Source organism: Perca fluviatilis, chromosome 14 (assembly GCF_010015445.1).
Source record: "Perca fluviatilis chromosome 14, GENO_Pfluv_1.0, whole genome shotgun sequence".
Taxonomy (NCBI): Eukaryota; Metazoa; Chordata; class Actinopteri; order Perciformes; family Percidae; genus Perca; species Perca fluviatilis.
The window spans coordinates 29,092,912-29,111,213 of record NC_053125.1 but is presented as its reverse complement, the minus strand read 5'-3'; the positions used below and the strand labels follow the sequence as shown (position 1 = coordinate 29,111,213).

The 18,302-nt window shown below is 41.5% G+C and overlaps 1 protein-coding gene across 1 annotated transcript in view; it reads left to right on the top strand.

Moving 5' to 3' along the window:
* LOC120572807 (sialoadhesin-like) overlaps positions 1-12,991 on the top strand; it is a gene marked incomplete in the record, with an annotated part of 288,199 nt that extends 275,208 nt beyond the window's left edge. The window contains 3 exon segments of the mRNA XM_039822262.1: positions 9,559-9,814; positions 11,075-11,227; positions 12,391-12,991. Coding sequence (XP_039678196.1) covers positions 9,559-9,814; positions 11,075-11,227; positions 12,391-12,449 — 468 coding nt within the window.
* Between the last annotated feature and the right edge of the window lie 5,311 nt (positions 12,992-18,302).

The following is an 18,302-nucleotide window of genomic DNA, read 5'->3' as shown; positions in this document are numbered from 1 at the left end:
AGGAGGGAAGAGTAAATGATGCCTAGGATACATGTGTGCTGACTCAGATATAAAAAAAAAAAACTGGGCAGCTAAAATGAACATACACTGGCTATTAACAAGCTGGGAAAGCCAATTGCTGTTTTGCATTGCATTCAGTTTATTTAAATGGGGCCGGGCTAAGTCCCAAACCTCCTCAAGTCCTGGAAACGGCCTGGTTTTGGTCTCTATAAAATGTCAGAAAATGGTGAAAAATGTGGATCAGTGTTTCCCCCCAAAGAGCCCAAGATGATGTCCTCAAAATGTCTCGTTTTGTCCACAACTCAAAGATATTCAGTTTACTGTTACAGAGGAGAGAAGATACTAGAACATATTCACATTTAACAAGCTAGAATCAGAGGTTTTACTTTTTTTCATAAAAAAAAAAAGAAAAAAATGACTTAAACTGATTTTCAAAATAGTTGTCAATTAATTGAACTAGTGCAGTGCCCGTTGGAAATGTGCCTGTTTGGAACGGGCCGATTGCTTGGCCTGTGGTATTGCTGCTTGTGAAATTGTACCCCCCAAAAAAATGACTTTACAGAAGGACCCCCGAACCACTTCATATGCAACTCCACTGTAACCTGAGACAGTGCAACATGTTTTGATTTATTGTAGAAATGATGACCGCCAAAGACAAGATCTACTCAGAGAATTACGAGAAATTGGCTTTGGAAGAAGTATGTCTGAAAAGTATTTTAGAAGTGTAGGGTCAAGCAGGAGGACACTGGACTGGATAATAGAATATAGTGCACTAAGGTGCTAGGTCCAGATGCCAGTAGATGGCAGCAATGCAACTTTTTGGATGCCGGCTGCCGTAAAACCCCAAAGAAGAAGAAGAAGAAGAAGAAGAAGAAGAAGAAGAAGAAGAAGAAGAAGAAGAATGTGGATAATATTGGATATTTGGTTCACAATTATGTGAGGAGGAACTATTATACAATATATGCTTATCTTTACAGATGGATCAAAAGATCCAGGGGGTGAACATGTAGTTTCGGGAGTGTACATACCTGAGTTTTGTATAGTTATATGTAAAATACTTGATAAATTATCTGTATATACATCAGAAATGGTTGCTATTATTTTAGGGTTACAGTGGATAGAGGAGGTGAGGCCAGAGAGAGTTGTCATTTGTTCGGACTCTACTGCAGCCCTGCATAGTTTGAATTCCAAACAAACAGTGAGAGATGTAGAAACCAATAAGGAAACTCCAAGGCACTCTCTTTTAGAAAAATACTAAGCCTTTATTTATGGCTTGGTCATCATAAATCTTAAAGTACTCCGACGCGTTTTGGCATACAAGCTTTCGTCAGGGAGTCAAACAGTGAGGCCTCAAGATACAATCTTGTGGCCTCAAGATACTATCTCGAGGCCACAAGATAGTATCTCGAGGCCTCAAGATAGTATCATGAGGCCTCAAGATAGTGTAGAGATGTAGTGTAGTGCAATACTTCACATTCTGTGCAATATTCTCTGTTTTAATATTCAGTGTGCAATATATTTTGCTGCAGTTCTGCTTCTATTTATTTACTAGTACTGTTCATCACAATTCTGTTAATACAGTAATGTAAATCTTGTAGGCTGCATATCCATAGTCCTTTATAATTCTTCTTCATATTTTATAGCCTATATTTATACTTTTTACATGTATATATGTCACAAAGTGAAGCCAGGCAGCCAGAGTTTTCTTATGTTCTATATAGTGTGGTGTTTCGGTGTTTTATTTTGTATATAGTGTGGTGTTTTGGTTTGCCTGGCACAGAACTGAAGACTCCTCCCGCGCACCTGAGGCAGATCTCATCAGAGATGCTGGAGGAACACGGAACGCGCTCCACATTTTGATAATGAATGGCTGAGACACAAGGAGGAAAGTTCGGCCGATAGTCGAACCTCAGGTTGAGGAGGAACAATGCAGTTCCGTCCGGTGGGTGGAAAACAGGACCAGCTCTTCACTCGGGCAATCCTGGAGGGGCCTGGGAGTATGCCAACCGCTACATGTTTGTGATTTGGAGAGTATGGCCGGGTCCCCGGGAGATACTGTGGGAGGTGCTGCGAAGTATGGGGTAGGGTCTCTACTCAGGGCCATCAATCTCTGTACGACCAAAGTGAGAGCTGTGTCAGGGTTCTCGGCAGTAAGTCGGACTCGTTTCAGGTGAGGTTGGCCTCCGCCAGGGCTGCGCTTTGTCACCAATCCTGTTTGTAATATTTATGGACAGGATATCGAGTAGTGTCGGGGTGGGGGGGTTGCGGTTCGGTGGGCTGGGGATCTCATCTGCTTTTGCAGATGATGTGGTCCTGATGGCATCATCGGCCTCGCGCCTTCAGCACTCACTGGATCGGTTCGCAACCGAGTGTGAAGCCGGTTGGGATGAGGATCAGCACCTCTAAATCGGAGGCCATGGTTCTCAGCAGGAAACCGATGGAATGCCTTCTCCAGGTAGGGAATGAGTCCTTACCCCAAGTGAAGGGTTCCAAGTACCTTGGGGTTTTGTTCGCGAGTGAGGGGACAATGGAGCGGGGATTGGTGGTGAATCGGCCGAGTGCGGTATTACATTCCATCTACTCGCACCGTTGTGACGAAAAGAGCTGAGCCAGAAGGCAAAGCTCTCGATCTACCGGTCAGTTTTCGTTCCTACCCTCACCTGTGGTCATGAAGGCTGGGTCATGACCGAAAGAGCGAGATCCAGGGTGCAAGCGGCGAAATGGGTTTCCTCAGGAGGGTGGCTGGCTTCTCCCTTAGAGATAGGGTGAGAAGCTCAGTCATCCGTGAGGAGCTTCGAGTAGAGCCGCTGCTCGCTGCGTCCGAAAGGAGCCAGTTGAGGTGGTTCGGGCATCTGGTGAGGATGCCCCCTGGGCGCCTCCCTGGGAGGTGTTCCAGGCACGTCCAGCTGGGGGAGGCCTCGGGAAGACCCAGGACTAGGTGGAGGGATTATATCTCCAACCTGGCCTGGGACGCCTCGGGATCCCCCAGTCGGAGCTGGTTAATGTTGCTTTCGAAAGGGAAGAGTTTGGGGTCCCCTGCTGGAGCTGCTCCCCCGCGACCCGACACCGGATAAGCGGACGAAGATGGATGGATGGATGGACAAGGAGGAAAGAGGAGCGGATAGAGAGCAAAAAAGAAACGTTGGGGACGGGGCACAGATAGACGGGCAGGACAGCGGAGCCGGAGGACAGCTGTGGATGTTTGGCGGCGCGTTGCCGTTGTGGCCCGAACAGGAAAAGCAGAGTGGACGTTGCGTGCTGCTGGCCCTCTTCCCCCTCCCTCAAACAGAAAAGGGTAAAGACTGTAGTCCCTTTCTCTATAGACTGGTTGAAATCAGATTTTCTATTTTTGCCCAAATCGCACTCGCACAACGCCAAACATCCACAGCTGTCCTCCGGCTCCGGCTCCGCTGTCCTAGCCGTCTATCTGTGCTCCGTCCCCAACATTTCTTTTTCGCTCTCTATCCGCTCCTCTTTCCTCCTTGTGTCTCAGCCATTCATAATACAAAATAAAACACCCGAAACACCACACTATATACAACATAAGAAAACTCTGGCTGCCTGGCTCCACTTTGTGACATATATACATGTAAAAAGTATAAATATAGGCTATAAAATATGAAGAAGAATTATTTCGTGGCCACGAGATCGTATCTGCCACACATTTATGGGAACTTCTGCAACAGAGTTGGGAAGAACTTTATCAAGAATATTTGATTTCCATTGAAAGAATGCCACGAGTGTGCTCAGCTGTTATATCTGCAAAAGGGGGCTACTTTGATGAGTCAAATATTTAGAATACATTTTGGTTTATAAATTGATTTCATTATTTCTTTTTTAACTTAAATTGTTCATTTTTTCTATTCATTCATTTCAGAGTACAATAAGACATTGAACTGCATGAATTTCAATAAAAACCTGAAAAAATTGGGGTGTTCTAAAACTTTTGACCGGTAGTATATATATATATATATATAATATATATAACAAATAGGTTTTACTGGCTCCGTTTGTGAACTTCTAAATGTTTTGAACAATGAACTCAATCACTTCTGGAAAAAAGCTTATTGGTTTCGTTCGTAAGTATTTCCATTGTTCTTCGAGATGAGGATGTGGGTAAACTGTTTCAGAAACAATACGACGTCGACGCAGGATGGAGCTCTCCTCACTCTGCCTGATACTTTGTAAGAAATCTCACTTTCAATCATTTCAATAGATATACTTTTCTTTCTTTTTCTGGTTTTCCTTTGTACAGTCAACCGTTATTTCATGTTGTTCCCGAGTTAGAGTTGATTAGATTCACCATCATTTGCAGGTACCGAGACCACAAAATGGAGTTTAGCATCTAAGCAGAAGAGAAAGAAAACAGTAAAGTTCAGAGTATAACAGGAAAGGAAAGTTTGAAATAAGCTAAGATATTAACTGTATCAACAAAAAGATATTTAGTGCAGGTGTGAAGTACAAGTAAAGGCAGGAGATAGAAAAAAAACCACCAGCAATGTGATAATGTCACTACTACCGTGTTCTGCGAGGTGAAATCAAAGGAGTCTGGTGGCTTTGTTAAAGGGTAACTTCAGTAAAGTGGCACAGACAACCACACTTCTAAACATTGAAACCTGCAGAAGTGCAACTTTCATTTTAACACATTTCTCGACTCAAATGCTATAGTGAATTCATGTGCATTTTTCTCTTCTTAAATGAAATAAACCTAGACATCAAAGCTAGTCTCGTCGTGACCACAATCGGTGCATTTACATGCAGTTTTAAAAACCAGATTGTATTCGGGTTAAGACAGAGGTGTTAAAAGTATTCACGTTCATTACTCAAGTAGAAGTATAGATACTAGGCTTTAAAAAGACTTCTGTAGAAGACCTTGAAGTATCAACTCAAGATTTTTACTCAAGTAAAAGTGTAAAAGTACTGGTTTCAAAACTACTTAAAGTATAAAAGTAATGTAAGGGGGAATAAATGCCATTAAGGACAAAAGCTTAGGCCGCGCCACAGGGGTCTATAGTGCACTACCCCACCTCCACAAAAATCGTTTTTTCTAAAGGCCATAATGACTATAATATATTATTATGGGGGTGGTGATGGCGCAGTGGATATGACACATGCCTTTGGTGTTGGAGACCCACGTTTGATTTCCACTGCGATACATCAACCAATGTGTCCCTGAGCAAGACACTTAACCCCCAGTTGCTCCAGAGGCGTGCAACCAAGCAATTGTAAGGCGCTTTGGATAAAATCGTCAGCTAAATGAATGTAATTATATTGTTAATGTTGAAAAATGTGGGATGCACTTGTTTCAGCCGCATTTATGCCCATTCAAAATGAACGCATTTTATTACAATGCAAATACATTAAAGAACCATATACTGTATGTGTAGGCCTACTACTGATTAACATTTGTGTTTCATGGAGCGGAAGATATGACGACTAGTTGCCTATAAGTATTGTAATTAGCTCGTGGTACTTGGGTGCGCAGAGCTTGCAGCACATTCGAAAGGAGTTGTTTTTGCATCCAACCATTTTGAAAAATTCTACCAGGTATGGCCAGGGATGTAGAAGGGTTGGTTGGTCTTCCTGGCTACCAACCTCCTTGCTTGTGCTTGGTTGGGACATTTCGCTCAAATTCTCTTGAACCTCTGCCACGGACATCTTCGTACTTGGCTACATACGTCTGCTATTTCCTTGCTGGAGTGTGACGTGATTTGTGTCATGTGCAGGTGTGATGGATTGTGTACAAGCCAATAGGGTGTCGGGATGGTATATGTTTATTCTTCTCATCAATCAAATTCACTCTATCCAGATGGCGCGATTTATCTGGATAGGTTTTTGGTTTTTTTGAATGATGACAAGCCTGAATGAAAACAAGCCGAACTGAAATAGGAGTAACGAGGCTATTTTTATAATGTAAGGAGTAGAAGCAAAACATTTGCTGTAAAATAATAACTCCAATAAAGTATAGATATCCAAAATTTCTACTTAAGTAAGGTAACAAAGTATTTGTACTTTGATACTTGACACCTCTGGGTTATGATAAAACCTTAGTGGTCCTCTAATACCTCAGTGGTCCTCTAATCCAAACATGTCTGGTCAATCTCTCTCTCTATGAGTAAAGAAAAAAGTATGTGTGAAAGTCTTTCCTACTGCACAATTCAATGAATATATAAAATACAGTATTAGAGCTGGTCAGCAGCAGCTAAGTTGATTTGAATATACAGATTTGGACTAAACGGTCTCAGTAGGGTAAACAAACATTTATTAGTCAGTCGCCACCTGCAGTGCTTAAAGCAAGCAACACTTTGTCACATAGTTCTGAGTGACTTTCAAACATAATTTTAGGTTGTATATGCTTCTATTAATATGGTTAGTTTGTTAAAGGTCCCATGACATGGGCTCTTTGGATGCTTTTATATAGACCTTAGTGGTCCCCTAATACTGTATCTGAAGTCTCTTTTATATAGACCTTAGTGGTCCCCTAATACTGTATCTGAAGTCTCTTTTATATAGACCTTAGTGGTCCCCTAATACTGTATCTGAAGTCTCTTTTATATAGACCTTAGTGGTCCTCTAATACTGTATCTGAAGTCTCTTTTATATAGACCTTAGTGGTCCCCTAATACTGTATCTGAAGTCTCTTTTATATAGACCTTAGTGGTCCCCTAATACTGTATCTGAAGTCTCTTTTATATAGACCTTAGTGGTCCTCTAATACTGTATCTGAAGTCTCTTTTATATAGGCCTTAGTGGTCCCCTAATACTGTATCTGAAGTCTCTTTTATATAGACCTTAGTGGTCCCCTAATACTGTATCTGAAGTCTCTTTTATATAGACCTTAGTGGTCCCCTAATACTGTATCTGAAGTCTCTTTTATATAGACCTTAGTGGTCCCCTAATACTGTATCTGAAGTCTCTTTTATATAGGCCTTAGTGGTCCCCTAATACTGTATCTGAAGTCTCTTTTATATAGACCTTAGTGGTCCCTAATACTGTATCTGAAGTATTTTACACCTATCACCATTTCTAGCCACTGGGGGACCATAGGCAGGCTGGGGGAACACATATTAATGTTAAAAAACCTCATAAAGTGAAATTTTCATGCCATGGGACCTTTACATGTCTTAGCATAAAACCCACATGTGAACCCATTTTTCAAATCAATCTTGTTCTAAGAAGTTTGATGAAAAATGTTGATTTATTTGACAATAATTGTCGATTAATCGTATTGATAAAAAGGTGCAATAAGACCAAACGCACAAGGTTTGTTGTCTCTGTTTTTAACACAGAAAACATCAGATGTTGTTTAAAATCATGTCTATTTCCGGTTTGAACCAGCTGCAGCCACACTGAGCATCCATCCCGATAAATCACAGTTCTTCCGGTATGAGGACATCTCTCTAAACTGTTCGGCGGCAGTAAACTCCAGCGGGTGGACACTGAGGAAAAACGACTCGTCTAAGACGCCCGAGCCATGCGAGGGTAGCTGCCGCCTCAAGGATGTGTACCCATCGGACACCGGCGTGTACTGGTGTGAGTCGCAGGGGGGGCAGTGCAGCAACACCATCAGCATCACAGTGATCCGTATGTATTGGCTTGTTGTTTTGTTTCACACTGTTTCTGCTCTACTGGTTTGACAAAGGGACCATAAATCATTCATTTATATCTTGAGTTTAAAGTAAAGTAGAACATACTGCTATGTGCCTAAACCACACGCACGCTCATTTCTACCAACAAGTCCTCCAAACCATACAGACAATATGGGTCTGGGATTTGTTTCTAACTCTCTAATATGACCAACAGGAGCGTTTCATAAGTCTGCGCCCCAACGGTGGCAGAAATATAGCCTGGCTCCGCCCTCCTACGTACTTCCGCGCAATTTTCATTTTCCTTTAGTGCTCCGTCTGGGTTTGCAGTATATTCTTGGCTTTTCTCCGGCCAAATCTTTACTGGTCCTATCAGTGAAACGAGGGAGTGGCTGAGATCGATGATGTTGAGGTCGTGCGTTGTAGTTCCGTAATGGCGGCGGAGAAAGATGTGAGCGGAGCCATTCGGTCCGTTGTGGCAACGCTGCTGAATATCCAGAAGTTAAAGCTCGAGCAAGAACAATCTTTGCTGAGTTGTGTTGGTGGCCATGATGTCGTGGCCCTCCTCCCCACAGGGTTCTGGGAACAGTTTGATTTTCCAGCTCGCTCCGTTAGTGGTGAAGGAGTTGGCTAAGGATAACGCTAGCGATGCTAAGCCGACGTCACGACCAAACGTTAGCGATTGGTTATGGCAGATCCAGAGTGGCTCTGGGCATATCCAATAGTTTTAAACTTCAACAGAGTGCCCGCCTTCAAGGAAGTTAACACTTGTCAATGGAGAGTGGCCAGACTCTCTGGACACATGAAATGTACCAGAGTCTGGTAGGACCAGGCTAATGGACCAGAGTCTGGTAGGACCAGGCTGGTGTACCAGAGTCTGGTAGGACCAGGCTAATATACCAAAGTCTGGTAGGACCAGGCCAGTGGACAAGAGTCTGGTAGGACCAGGCTAATGGACCAGAGTCGGGTAGGACCAGGCTAGTGTATCAGAGTCTGGTAGGACCAGGCTAATGTACCAAAGTCTGGTAGGACCAGGCCAGTGGACCAGAGTCTGGTAGGACCAGGCTAATGGACCAGAGTCGGGTAGGACCAGGCTAGTGTATCAGAGTCTGGTAGGACCAGGCTAGTGTATCAGAGTCTGGTAGGACCAGGCCAGTGGACCAGAGTCTGGTAGGACCAGGCTAGCAGAAATACGTCCTTATATCTAACGGTCACGGTTTTAAACATGTCGTTAACATTGTGAAACGGTCCCAGTTTGGTTATGTTTAGGCACAAAAACTCATTTAAGTTTAGAAAAAGATGGCGGTTTGGGTTAAACTCAAACGTTACGTCGCACCACTATAAACCTAAATATAGGTCAGAATTGCTACTTGAACAAGTTATCTATGGGAGTGTTTCTCGGAGGATAGTCGCAGAAACAAAAAATGCACAATTGACCAAACATAGGTGTAAAATGACCACAAAGAGATGCTAAATGACAAAGAAGAGATGCAAAATGACCAAGATAGAAAAGTAAAACTACTAAAAATGGATGCTAAACAATCAGAGATACAAAAAGACAAAAAATAGACTCATTGAGTTTGGGTGTCTTGTTCCTATGTAGACAGGGTGTTATCCGTCCATGCCCAGGCCAATAAAAAATGCAGCAACAGTCAGAGTTTGCAGGTGGAAGAAGCAGCTGGAAGCTCCATGGGACAGGGAAGAGTTGGCAGGCACACGCACTACTGCAGAGATCAAACAGAACACACACCTACATTGTGTTTTCAAGTCAAGTTAAGCTCTGCTGATCCCGCTGGCTTTACGCACAGATTCCAGTTGTCTGTCACTGTTTGTACGGATTGACTTTAAAAGCTACCCTCTGATAAAAGCTTTCCGAACATAAACATCTTAGATGTAGAGATTACAGCAGGTGCTACACTTATCTTCAACCACAACAACAATGACTGAATGCTGTTCTACGTTTTCAGCCGGCGTTGTGATCCTGGAGAGTCCTGCACTTCCTGTGGCGGAGGGAGACAACGTGACGCTCCGCTGCTCCTTCAAGGAAAGATACGACACGCATCCTGCATCCAACTTCTCCGCCGCGTTCTTCAAAAACGACGTGTTCATCGGCTCCGAGCCTGCGGGAGAGATGATCCTCCCAGCGGTGTCCACAACTGACGAAGGCTTCTACAAGTGTCAACACCCAACCAAGGAAGAGTCCCCGGACAGCTGGCTGGCTGTCAGAGGTGACCTCATGTTCTGCTTCCGCATCATGTGTGTGACGGGACGTCCGCTCTAGTGTTTAGTAGGGCAGTGTATTTGTGTAGAAGTGTCTTTGTTCTATCAATCAATCAAGCAATCAGTGTTTATTTTTTGTTACCACATTTATGGTTTTCGTGCGTTTTCGTTCTCGTGTGATGAACAAAAGGAGAAATTTATATTTTTAGATAAAACGTGTTTTGGGGACATATGTCTGTTATATACATAATATACATACATCTGGTGATAGATGTAGATAGATAGATAGATAGATAGATACATAAATACATAAATACATAAATATAGCTAAACTAAACGCCTGAATAAGAGCGCCTGGGTAGCTCACCTGGTAGAGAGCGCATCCACATACAGAGGCTTAGTCCACGATAGGGTTGCACGATATTGACAAAATGTGATATTGCGATATCGATATTAATTTCGATATTTTTAAACATATGGGAAATTACAAAAAACGCATCAAAATAGATTCACAGCAAATTAAACAAGTTTTCTTACAACACAAGGTTTATTTCAACTGACGGTCATATTGGACTGGTCCAACATGAATAAATAAATAAGGACCATGTCTACGAAACAGGACATGTTCTACTGGTTGGACAGTATAAAATAAATAAATAAAGAGAACAGGACACAACTTTTCTTTCGCTTCTCTGATTCGTTCCGTTTAGTCGTCTCTATCTATTTCTTCGTGCGCTGACGTGCACTAACATGTGCAAGTGGCACGGTAACTGGCCAATGAAATGATGATCATTACAGAGTTTCAAGCTCTAAATCCAACACAACTAAGACACACAGCCAACGGACGGGACGCGGCTCTCCACAAAATAAACTAAATATTGCATACTTATCGCGACCCTTTCGATATATTGCGATAACGATATTGAGTCGATATATCTTGCACCCCTAGTCCTCGAAGCAGCGGCCACGGGTTCAACTCCAAACTTCAGAGACCTGAAAAATGGCACAAAAAAACAATCTTTAGTATAAAAAAAAAAGCCTGAATAAAAAGCTAGGTCTTTCTAGTTTTCTGTTTAAAGTATCGACATTCTCTGCTGTCGTCTCATTCATTTTTTGGTTTAATATTTTAGAAAAGCAGAATTGATTGTGTGTCATGTTTAAAAAAAAACTTTGGAGGACACTGAGATCCATATCCATGTATTTAGTTTATGGAAATGTTTGGTCTGTTAATAACTGCATATTTGAAACTCGAACTTTCTTCCTCCCAGCTCGGCCTGCAGATGCTTCTCCTCCTCCTTCTCCTCCTCCTCCTCTTTCTCTGACGATACCTCTCCCCTGGCTGCTCTGCTTCGGCCTGCTCTTCCTCTTCTACAAAGTCATCGTCACACTGGGTATCTACAAGTACCGCAGGAGGGCTCGAAGTAAGAACTCCAACTCTAAACCGGGGGTGTTCCAATGCAACCAAAACTTTTTGTGGATCAGATCACATTAAAGGTCCCACGGCATTAAAATTTCACTTTATGAGGTTTTTTAACATTAATATGAGTTCCCCCAGGTGGGACTGGCTCTAGTGGCTGTAATTCTGCACCAAGGCTGAATTTCGGGAAAGAGACTTCAGATGCAGTATTAGGGGACCACTAAGGTCTATATAAAAGAGACTTCAGATACAGTATTAGGGGACCACTAAGGTCTATATAAAAGAGACTTCAGATACAGTATTAGGGGACCACTAAGGTCTATATAAAAGAGACTTCAGATACAGTATTAGGGGACCACTAAGGTCTATATAAAAGAGACTTCAGATACAGTATTAGGGGACCACTAAGGTCTATATAAAAAAGACTTCAGATACAGTATTAGGGGACCACTAAGGCCTATATAAAAGAGACTTCAGATACAGTATTAGGGGACCACTAAGGCCTATATAAAAGAGACTTCAGATACAGTATTAGGGGACCACTAAGGTCTATATAAAAGAGACTTCAGATACAGTATTAGGGGACCACTAAGGTCTATATAAAAGAGACTTCAGATACAGTATTAGGGGACCACTAAGGTCTATATAAAAGAGACTTCAGATACAGTATTTGGGGACCACTAAGGTCTATATAAAAGAGACTTCAGATACAGTATTAGGGGACCACTAAGGCCTATATAAAAGAGACTTCAGATACAGGATTAGGGGACCACTAAGGCCTATATAAAAGCATCCAAAAAGCAGCATGTCATAGGATCTTTAACCGTTAAACCGTTTTTTCAGTCTGAGTTGCAGTTTGAGTGTGTTATTGTTGTTTATGCTGCTGCTTCACATCCTGTTCCACTAAACTGTGAAGGTGGCCTCGCAGGTCTGACTCTGTGGTTTTTTGGTGAGAAAAAAAAAAAATATATATATATATATATATATATATATATATATATATATATATATATATATATATACACGGTAGTCACAGTAACAGTCAACACATTTCGAGATACGTGTTTTTTTTTTTACCAGACAGATAGGGGGAAGGCCAACAATTATATAAAGCAGGATGTGGAAGATTCACACTTCACACTTTTCTCCGCTCTGGTTTCCCTGCAGCTCGAGCCAAGGCGACAAGCAGAGCGTCCAATCATCTCGTACCGGAACGAAGAATATAATTCATATGCTGGCAATATTCATCTTTTTGTATTTATCTTGTTGTGGTATTAAGATGCCTACATGCTTTATTTAACTGTCTGGTTGTCCTCGGGGTCAAAGTTTCTTTCAACCAAATTGTCCAAAAAAAAACATGGATGGTTCCGTACAACGCTCTTCACAAGTAAAATAAATTATCAGTTCACTACAGTTTTATTCAATCTTATAGCATTGGAAGAGAAACTGATGAATGAACGTTAAAAAAAGTGACAAAAATGTCAGAAAAAGTGACAAAACCATCGAGGGGAAGGCGACAAAAGTGTCGAAAAAGACGACCAAAAAGTATTTTTCAATTTTGACCCAGAAAAACCCAGAGCTTGTGACCAGGAGGTCGTCGGTTCAATCCCCAGATCGGCAGGGGAATCTGGGAGGGGAAAGTGAAAGAGCTTGTCTCTCCCCTCATTACCACCATTGCGGTGCCCTTGAGCAAGGCGCTTAACCCCCAACCGCTCCAGTGGAGCTGCTCAGTGGCCAGCAGATCAGACTGGGGTTGTACTGGGCAGTTTCCAGGTATGAATGTGCAACTGTGTGAATGTGACAGGTCGTCATTGCAAATGAGAAATTGTTCTCAATGGACTCACCTGGATAAATAAAGGTTAAAAAATAAAAATACAAAAAAGTTGCATGGTCGACGGTCTTCCCGGGTCAAAATTGACCCAGTCTGTTTTGCCTGTTTTATAAAGCATAAAGTATACATCTTCTAAGCCAGTGTTTCTCAAATGGGGGTACGTGTCCCACTAGGGGTACTTTGGAGGACTGCAGGGGTTATGTGAGATATTTAACAAAATGTTTAATAGTTACAAGGCTGTTGTCCAGAACATTGTCTTCATGTAGACTTTTTTTTTTTTTTCTACCAAAAATGTGACATTTGTGTCACCTCCTTTGGACATAATCTTGTCCTAATCCTTCTTATGTCACTGTTATTTTAGGTTTTTGATACTATTTTGACCTATTCTTGCCTTACTTCCTTCCTTCTTTCTTGTCTTTTTTACACTGTTTTTCTCCTTTTCTCATCAGCATTTAAATGTTTTTTTTCCAGTTACAAGGCTGTTGTTTAGTATATCCATCGCTGACATCGCTGTACTGTTCCTCTTTTTAGAGACTGTTTTTTTTCTACCGAAAATGATTAGCGCTAGTCAGGGGGTACTTGGCTTAAAGAAACAATTCAAAAGGGGGACATTATTGAAAAATGTTTGAGAACCCCTGTTCTAAGCCAACTTTCATTCAAACGTATCACCGCTAGTTTGTAATTCATGTTCAATAAACCTAATTTATATTAAATTATGCTTAATTTTGAGTTAAAAAACCCAGAAATGATGAATTACTTTAGCTAATAATTAAGATCAGAGAACCGTGTGTTGATGAATAATAACAGCAGTTTCGTGTTATTTTTGGGCAATTTGGTTGAAACAAACCCATTTTTTTGATACAGAAACTTTGAAAATGGGTCAGATTTTACCCAAGGACAACAGCAGAAGTTAAGAATGTTTTCACACGTGTCCCTGTTTGGTTTTCTTCCTTTTGGTATCCTTTTATCATCACCCGAGCCTTCAGGGAACTAAATAATAAGGACGATTTTCGGCAGAGTCATTTATATTTTGACTCTTTCCAAACGAATGCATTACCAAGGCCAGACCAGCAGGTGTCACCGTCCTGACTCTTTTAAACGTGGGGGCCAGATGTGACAACATCTGCATCTAAACTTCTGCAAAGTACAACTCACACATCTTATTATCGCCTCACTTATTCCCTCCCAGACCCTTTAAGCAGACCTTTTCATTCTCACTGAAGGCATCAAAACTATGAATGAACACATATGGAATTATGTACTTAACAAAAAAGTGTGAAATAACTGAAAACATGTCTTATATTTTAGATTCCTCAAAGTAGCCACCCTTTGCTTTTTTTATTAATAAGGGAATAAATTCCACTAATTAACCCTGACAAAGCACACCTGTGAAGTGAAAACCATTTCAGGTGACTACCTCATGAAGCTCATTGAGAGAACACCAAGGGTTTGCAGAGTTATCAAAAAAAGCAAAGGGTGGCTACTTTGAGGAATCTAAAATATAAGACATGTTTTCAGTAATTTCACACTTTTTTGTTAAGTACATAATTCCATATGTGTTCATTCATAGTTTTGATGCCTTCAGTGAGAATCTACAATGTAAATAGTCATGAAAATAAAGAAACACATTGAATGAGAAGGTGTGTCCAAACTTTTGGCCTGAGTCATTAGACTCATTGCAGCACTGAAGGGACCTCTCATAATGATGTTAGACATATAATCAATAGGGGTGGGGGGAAAAATCGATACAGTATAGTATTGTGATATTTTTCGTGGCAATACTGTATCGATACACAGACGCCAAGTATCGATCTTCTATGATATATGTGTCAGTCAGTCTGTCTGCTTAACGATCCCATTTTGCAGCAATAAAATTGAAGTGAAATGAACAAACAGAGAAATGTATCTTTTTTCGATAATACAGATGTTGACAACATTTTCCTTTCATTTGAAATTGGGAAAAATTTGAAGTTGGAAAAAAGGTAATACATTGCAGTATATCGCAGAATATTGCAATATGTTTAAAATCACAATAATATCGTATCGTGACATAAGTATCGTGATGACATCGTATCGTGAGGCCTCTGGTGATTCCCACCCCTAATAATTAATAACAATCCGAGCCTGACAGTGGCAGAAACAGCCCTTTTAGTGGACGCTAACTAACAGTGTGTGACATCACTGATTGCAGTATTTTTAAAGAGCCCCTTTTATCCTCCCTTTTCAGCATCATGTTTGTATTCTTAGGGTCTACTATGACGATTGTGATTGGTTTAAAGAAATGGCAATAAACCAGAGCACGTTTTCCTCCCAGTTTATAAGCTGAAATGTTGCATATAACATCAAAAAGGTTGTGTGATAAATGACATAACCACAAACGATACATACACAGCTTTGACCCACGGAGAAAAGTGGAACTGACTCGTTCTTTGTTTAGTTGTATGGAAACCAAACCTTAATGGAGGCATAACTGGGGATTTTTCTTTTGTTGACGTACAAGGAACAGAGCTGGCTCTATCAGGACGCTGCCAGGTTTTTCCTGCTGCTGATGTAATTACAGGAACAAGATACTAACCAGGGGGAAACTGTTTTATTACTCACTGTTATTTCCCCAATCTTCTGTTCATCATCAGCTCACTGTTTATCATTTATAGAAACACTATTACCGTCAAGCTTCATCATCTACCTTTGCCCTTACTTACTTACTCCTCTTCATCCCCTATGGCAGGGATCTTCAACAGGGGGTCCGGGACCCCTAAGGGGGTCATCAGAGTCAATGCAGGGGGGCCTCAAAATTATTGTTAATTTTTGAAAGTTTTTTCAAAAATTGTAACATGAATCCAACATATTTTTAGCAAATATAAATCCCCACTGCTTACTGGCCTATAGCCAAGGCAGTCACTAAGGCCATCCACAGATGTGTGCCACATTTATGTTTAACATTAAAACATGATTTATAAAATCATACCAACAATTATTAATCTGAATAGCATAATATTATATGCAAACAAAAGGTATGTATAAAGGATTTAGGCTGTCCTACATGTTATTATAGCTATTGTAGTTAATATGCAACTTTATTTTATAAAATATATGTAGTAGAGGGTCCCTGCTCCATCTTTCTTTCAGTTAAGAGGTCCTTGGTTTAAAAAACGTTGAAGACCCCTGCCCTATGGGACATAAGGCTTCAATGAGCACTCTCCATGTGCGGCCCGTGGCAGCATGTTGGGCCTCTCCCCGTGACAGGTTCATCTGTTCCAGCTCTTGTGTCACCGTTCTGCGCGCGGTGGTTGTTGGGGCTTCCCAGGTTGTTTTTCTTGCCAGGTGGTGTCCATCTTAAGGGGACTTTTGTGATGTGGTCCTGCTCCATCCTCAACACTTGTCGTGGCCATCTCAGGCGTCTCAATCTCCTTGGTGATGCTCTGGCTTCCCGTTTTCTTGTACAGTTCATTGTTGGAGATGTTATTAGGCTAAAAGATCTGGCACATTCGCCCTGAATGAACCAATCCTAGGGGTAGACTCTACAGGAGGCAGAACTTGGGGGGGGGGTTCTTTTGTCGACGTACAAAGGAACAGAGCTGGCTCTATCAGGAAGCTGCCGTGTTTTACCTGCTGCTGATGGCGTCACAGTAACAAGATTGCCTACTAACCAGGGGGTTTTATTATTTACTGTTATTTCCTGCAGCATTTCTCATCTGCTCACACAATACCACAAGACAGGGTTCCTCTTGAAGTCTTCAGGGTTTTTTAGGGAAATATAAGTCCTCTTTATGATGTCATGTTTGAAGATCCCGAGTCATTTTAACCCTTGTGTTGTCACCGTTGGCCATGAACTTCTTAGCCCGGTCCTATCAGACTCTGGTCCATTAGTCTGGTCCTACCAGACTCTGGTCCATTAGCCTGGTCCTACCAGACTCTGGTCCATTAGCCTGGTCCTACCAGACTCTGGTACATTTCATTTGTCCAGAGAGTCTGGCCACTCTCCATTGACAAGTGTTAACTTCCTTGAAGGCGGGTACTCTGTTGAAGTTTAAAACTATTGGATCTACCAATCGCTAACGTTTGGTCGTGACGTATGTCATGCGCATGTGCAACAAGAGGGGAGACCGTCAAGGCTTATATTTAGCATTGCTAGCGTTAGCCTTAAACAACTCCTTTACCACTAACGGAGCGAGCTGGAAAATCTAACTTTTCCCGAACCCCGTGGGGAGGAGGGCAACGACAACATGGCCACCAACACAACTCAGCAAAGATTGTTCTTGCTCGAGCTTTAACTTCTGGACATTCTGAAGCGTTGCTACAACGGACCGAATGGCTTCGCTCGCATCTTTCTCCGCCGCAACTCTAGCGCCCAGCCTCAACGTCATCGTTCTCAGCCCCTTCCTCTGTTCACTGATTGGACCGGCAAAAATTTTGAAGGAGAAAACACAAGACTATACCACGAACCCAGACGGAGTAATGACGGAAAATGAAAATTGAGCGTAAGTACGTAGGAGGGCGGAGCCAGGCAATGAACTTGTCATTCTGGGTCAAAATTGAAAAATTTGCTTTTTTTGGAACTTTTTTTCGACTTTTTTATGCTTTTTGCGCATTTTTAAAAGGGTTTTGTCCCTCTTTTCAATTTTTTTTTTATTCATGGTAAATTAAACCTAATTTAAATGACATTATACCTAATATCTGAGTTAAAAGCTGAAATTATGAATTATTTTGACTAACAGTTAAGATCAGAGAATGTTGAGTGAATCACAGACTGGTTCATGTCAAAGTTTGGTCAGGATGCTGTTTTTTAACCAAAAAATGTTTTCAAATGCTATGAAATCAAATAAAACAACATGGATGTATATGTTGTATGGGTCCTATACAACGTACATGCATCCTAGTTATTTTGGGGCAATTTGCTTGTAAGAAACCCATATTTCTGATATAAAAAAACTTTGAAAACGGGTGAAATTTGACCCGGGGACAACACAAGGGTTAAAAGTCATGAATCTAGGGCGCCCGTATACCTCAGTTGGTAGAGCAGGAGCACATATATAGATATTTACTCCTCGACCCAGCAGATCCGGTGTTTGACTCCAACCTGCGGCCCTTTGCTGCATGTCATTCTCCCCTCTCTCTCCCATTTTGTATCTTCATCTGTGCTGTCAAAAATAAAGGCTGAAAATGCCCAAAAAATAATAATAAAAAACTAAGTCATGAATCTAATGTTTGAACAGGGCTTGTTTCTTACCCTGCACTGTGCCTTTTC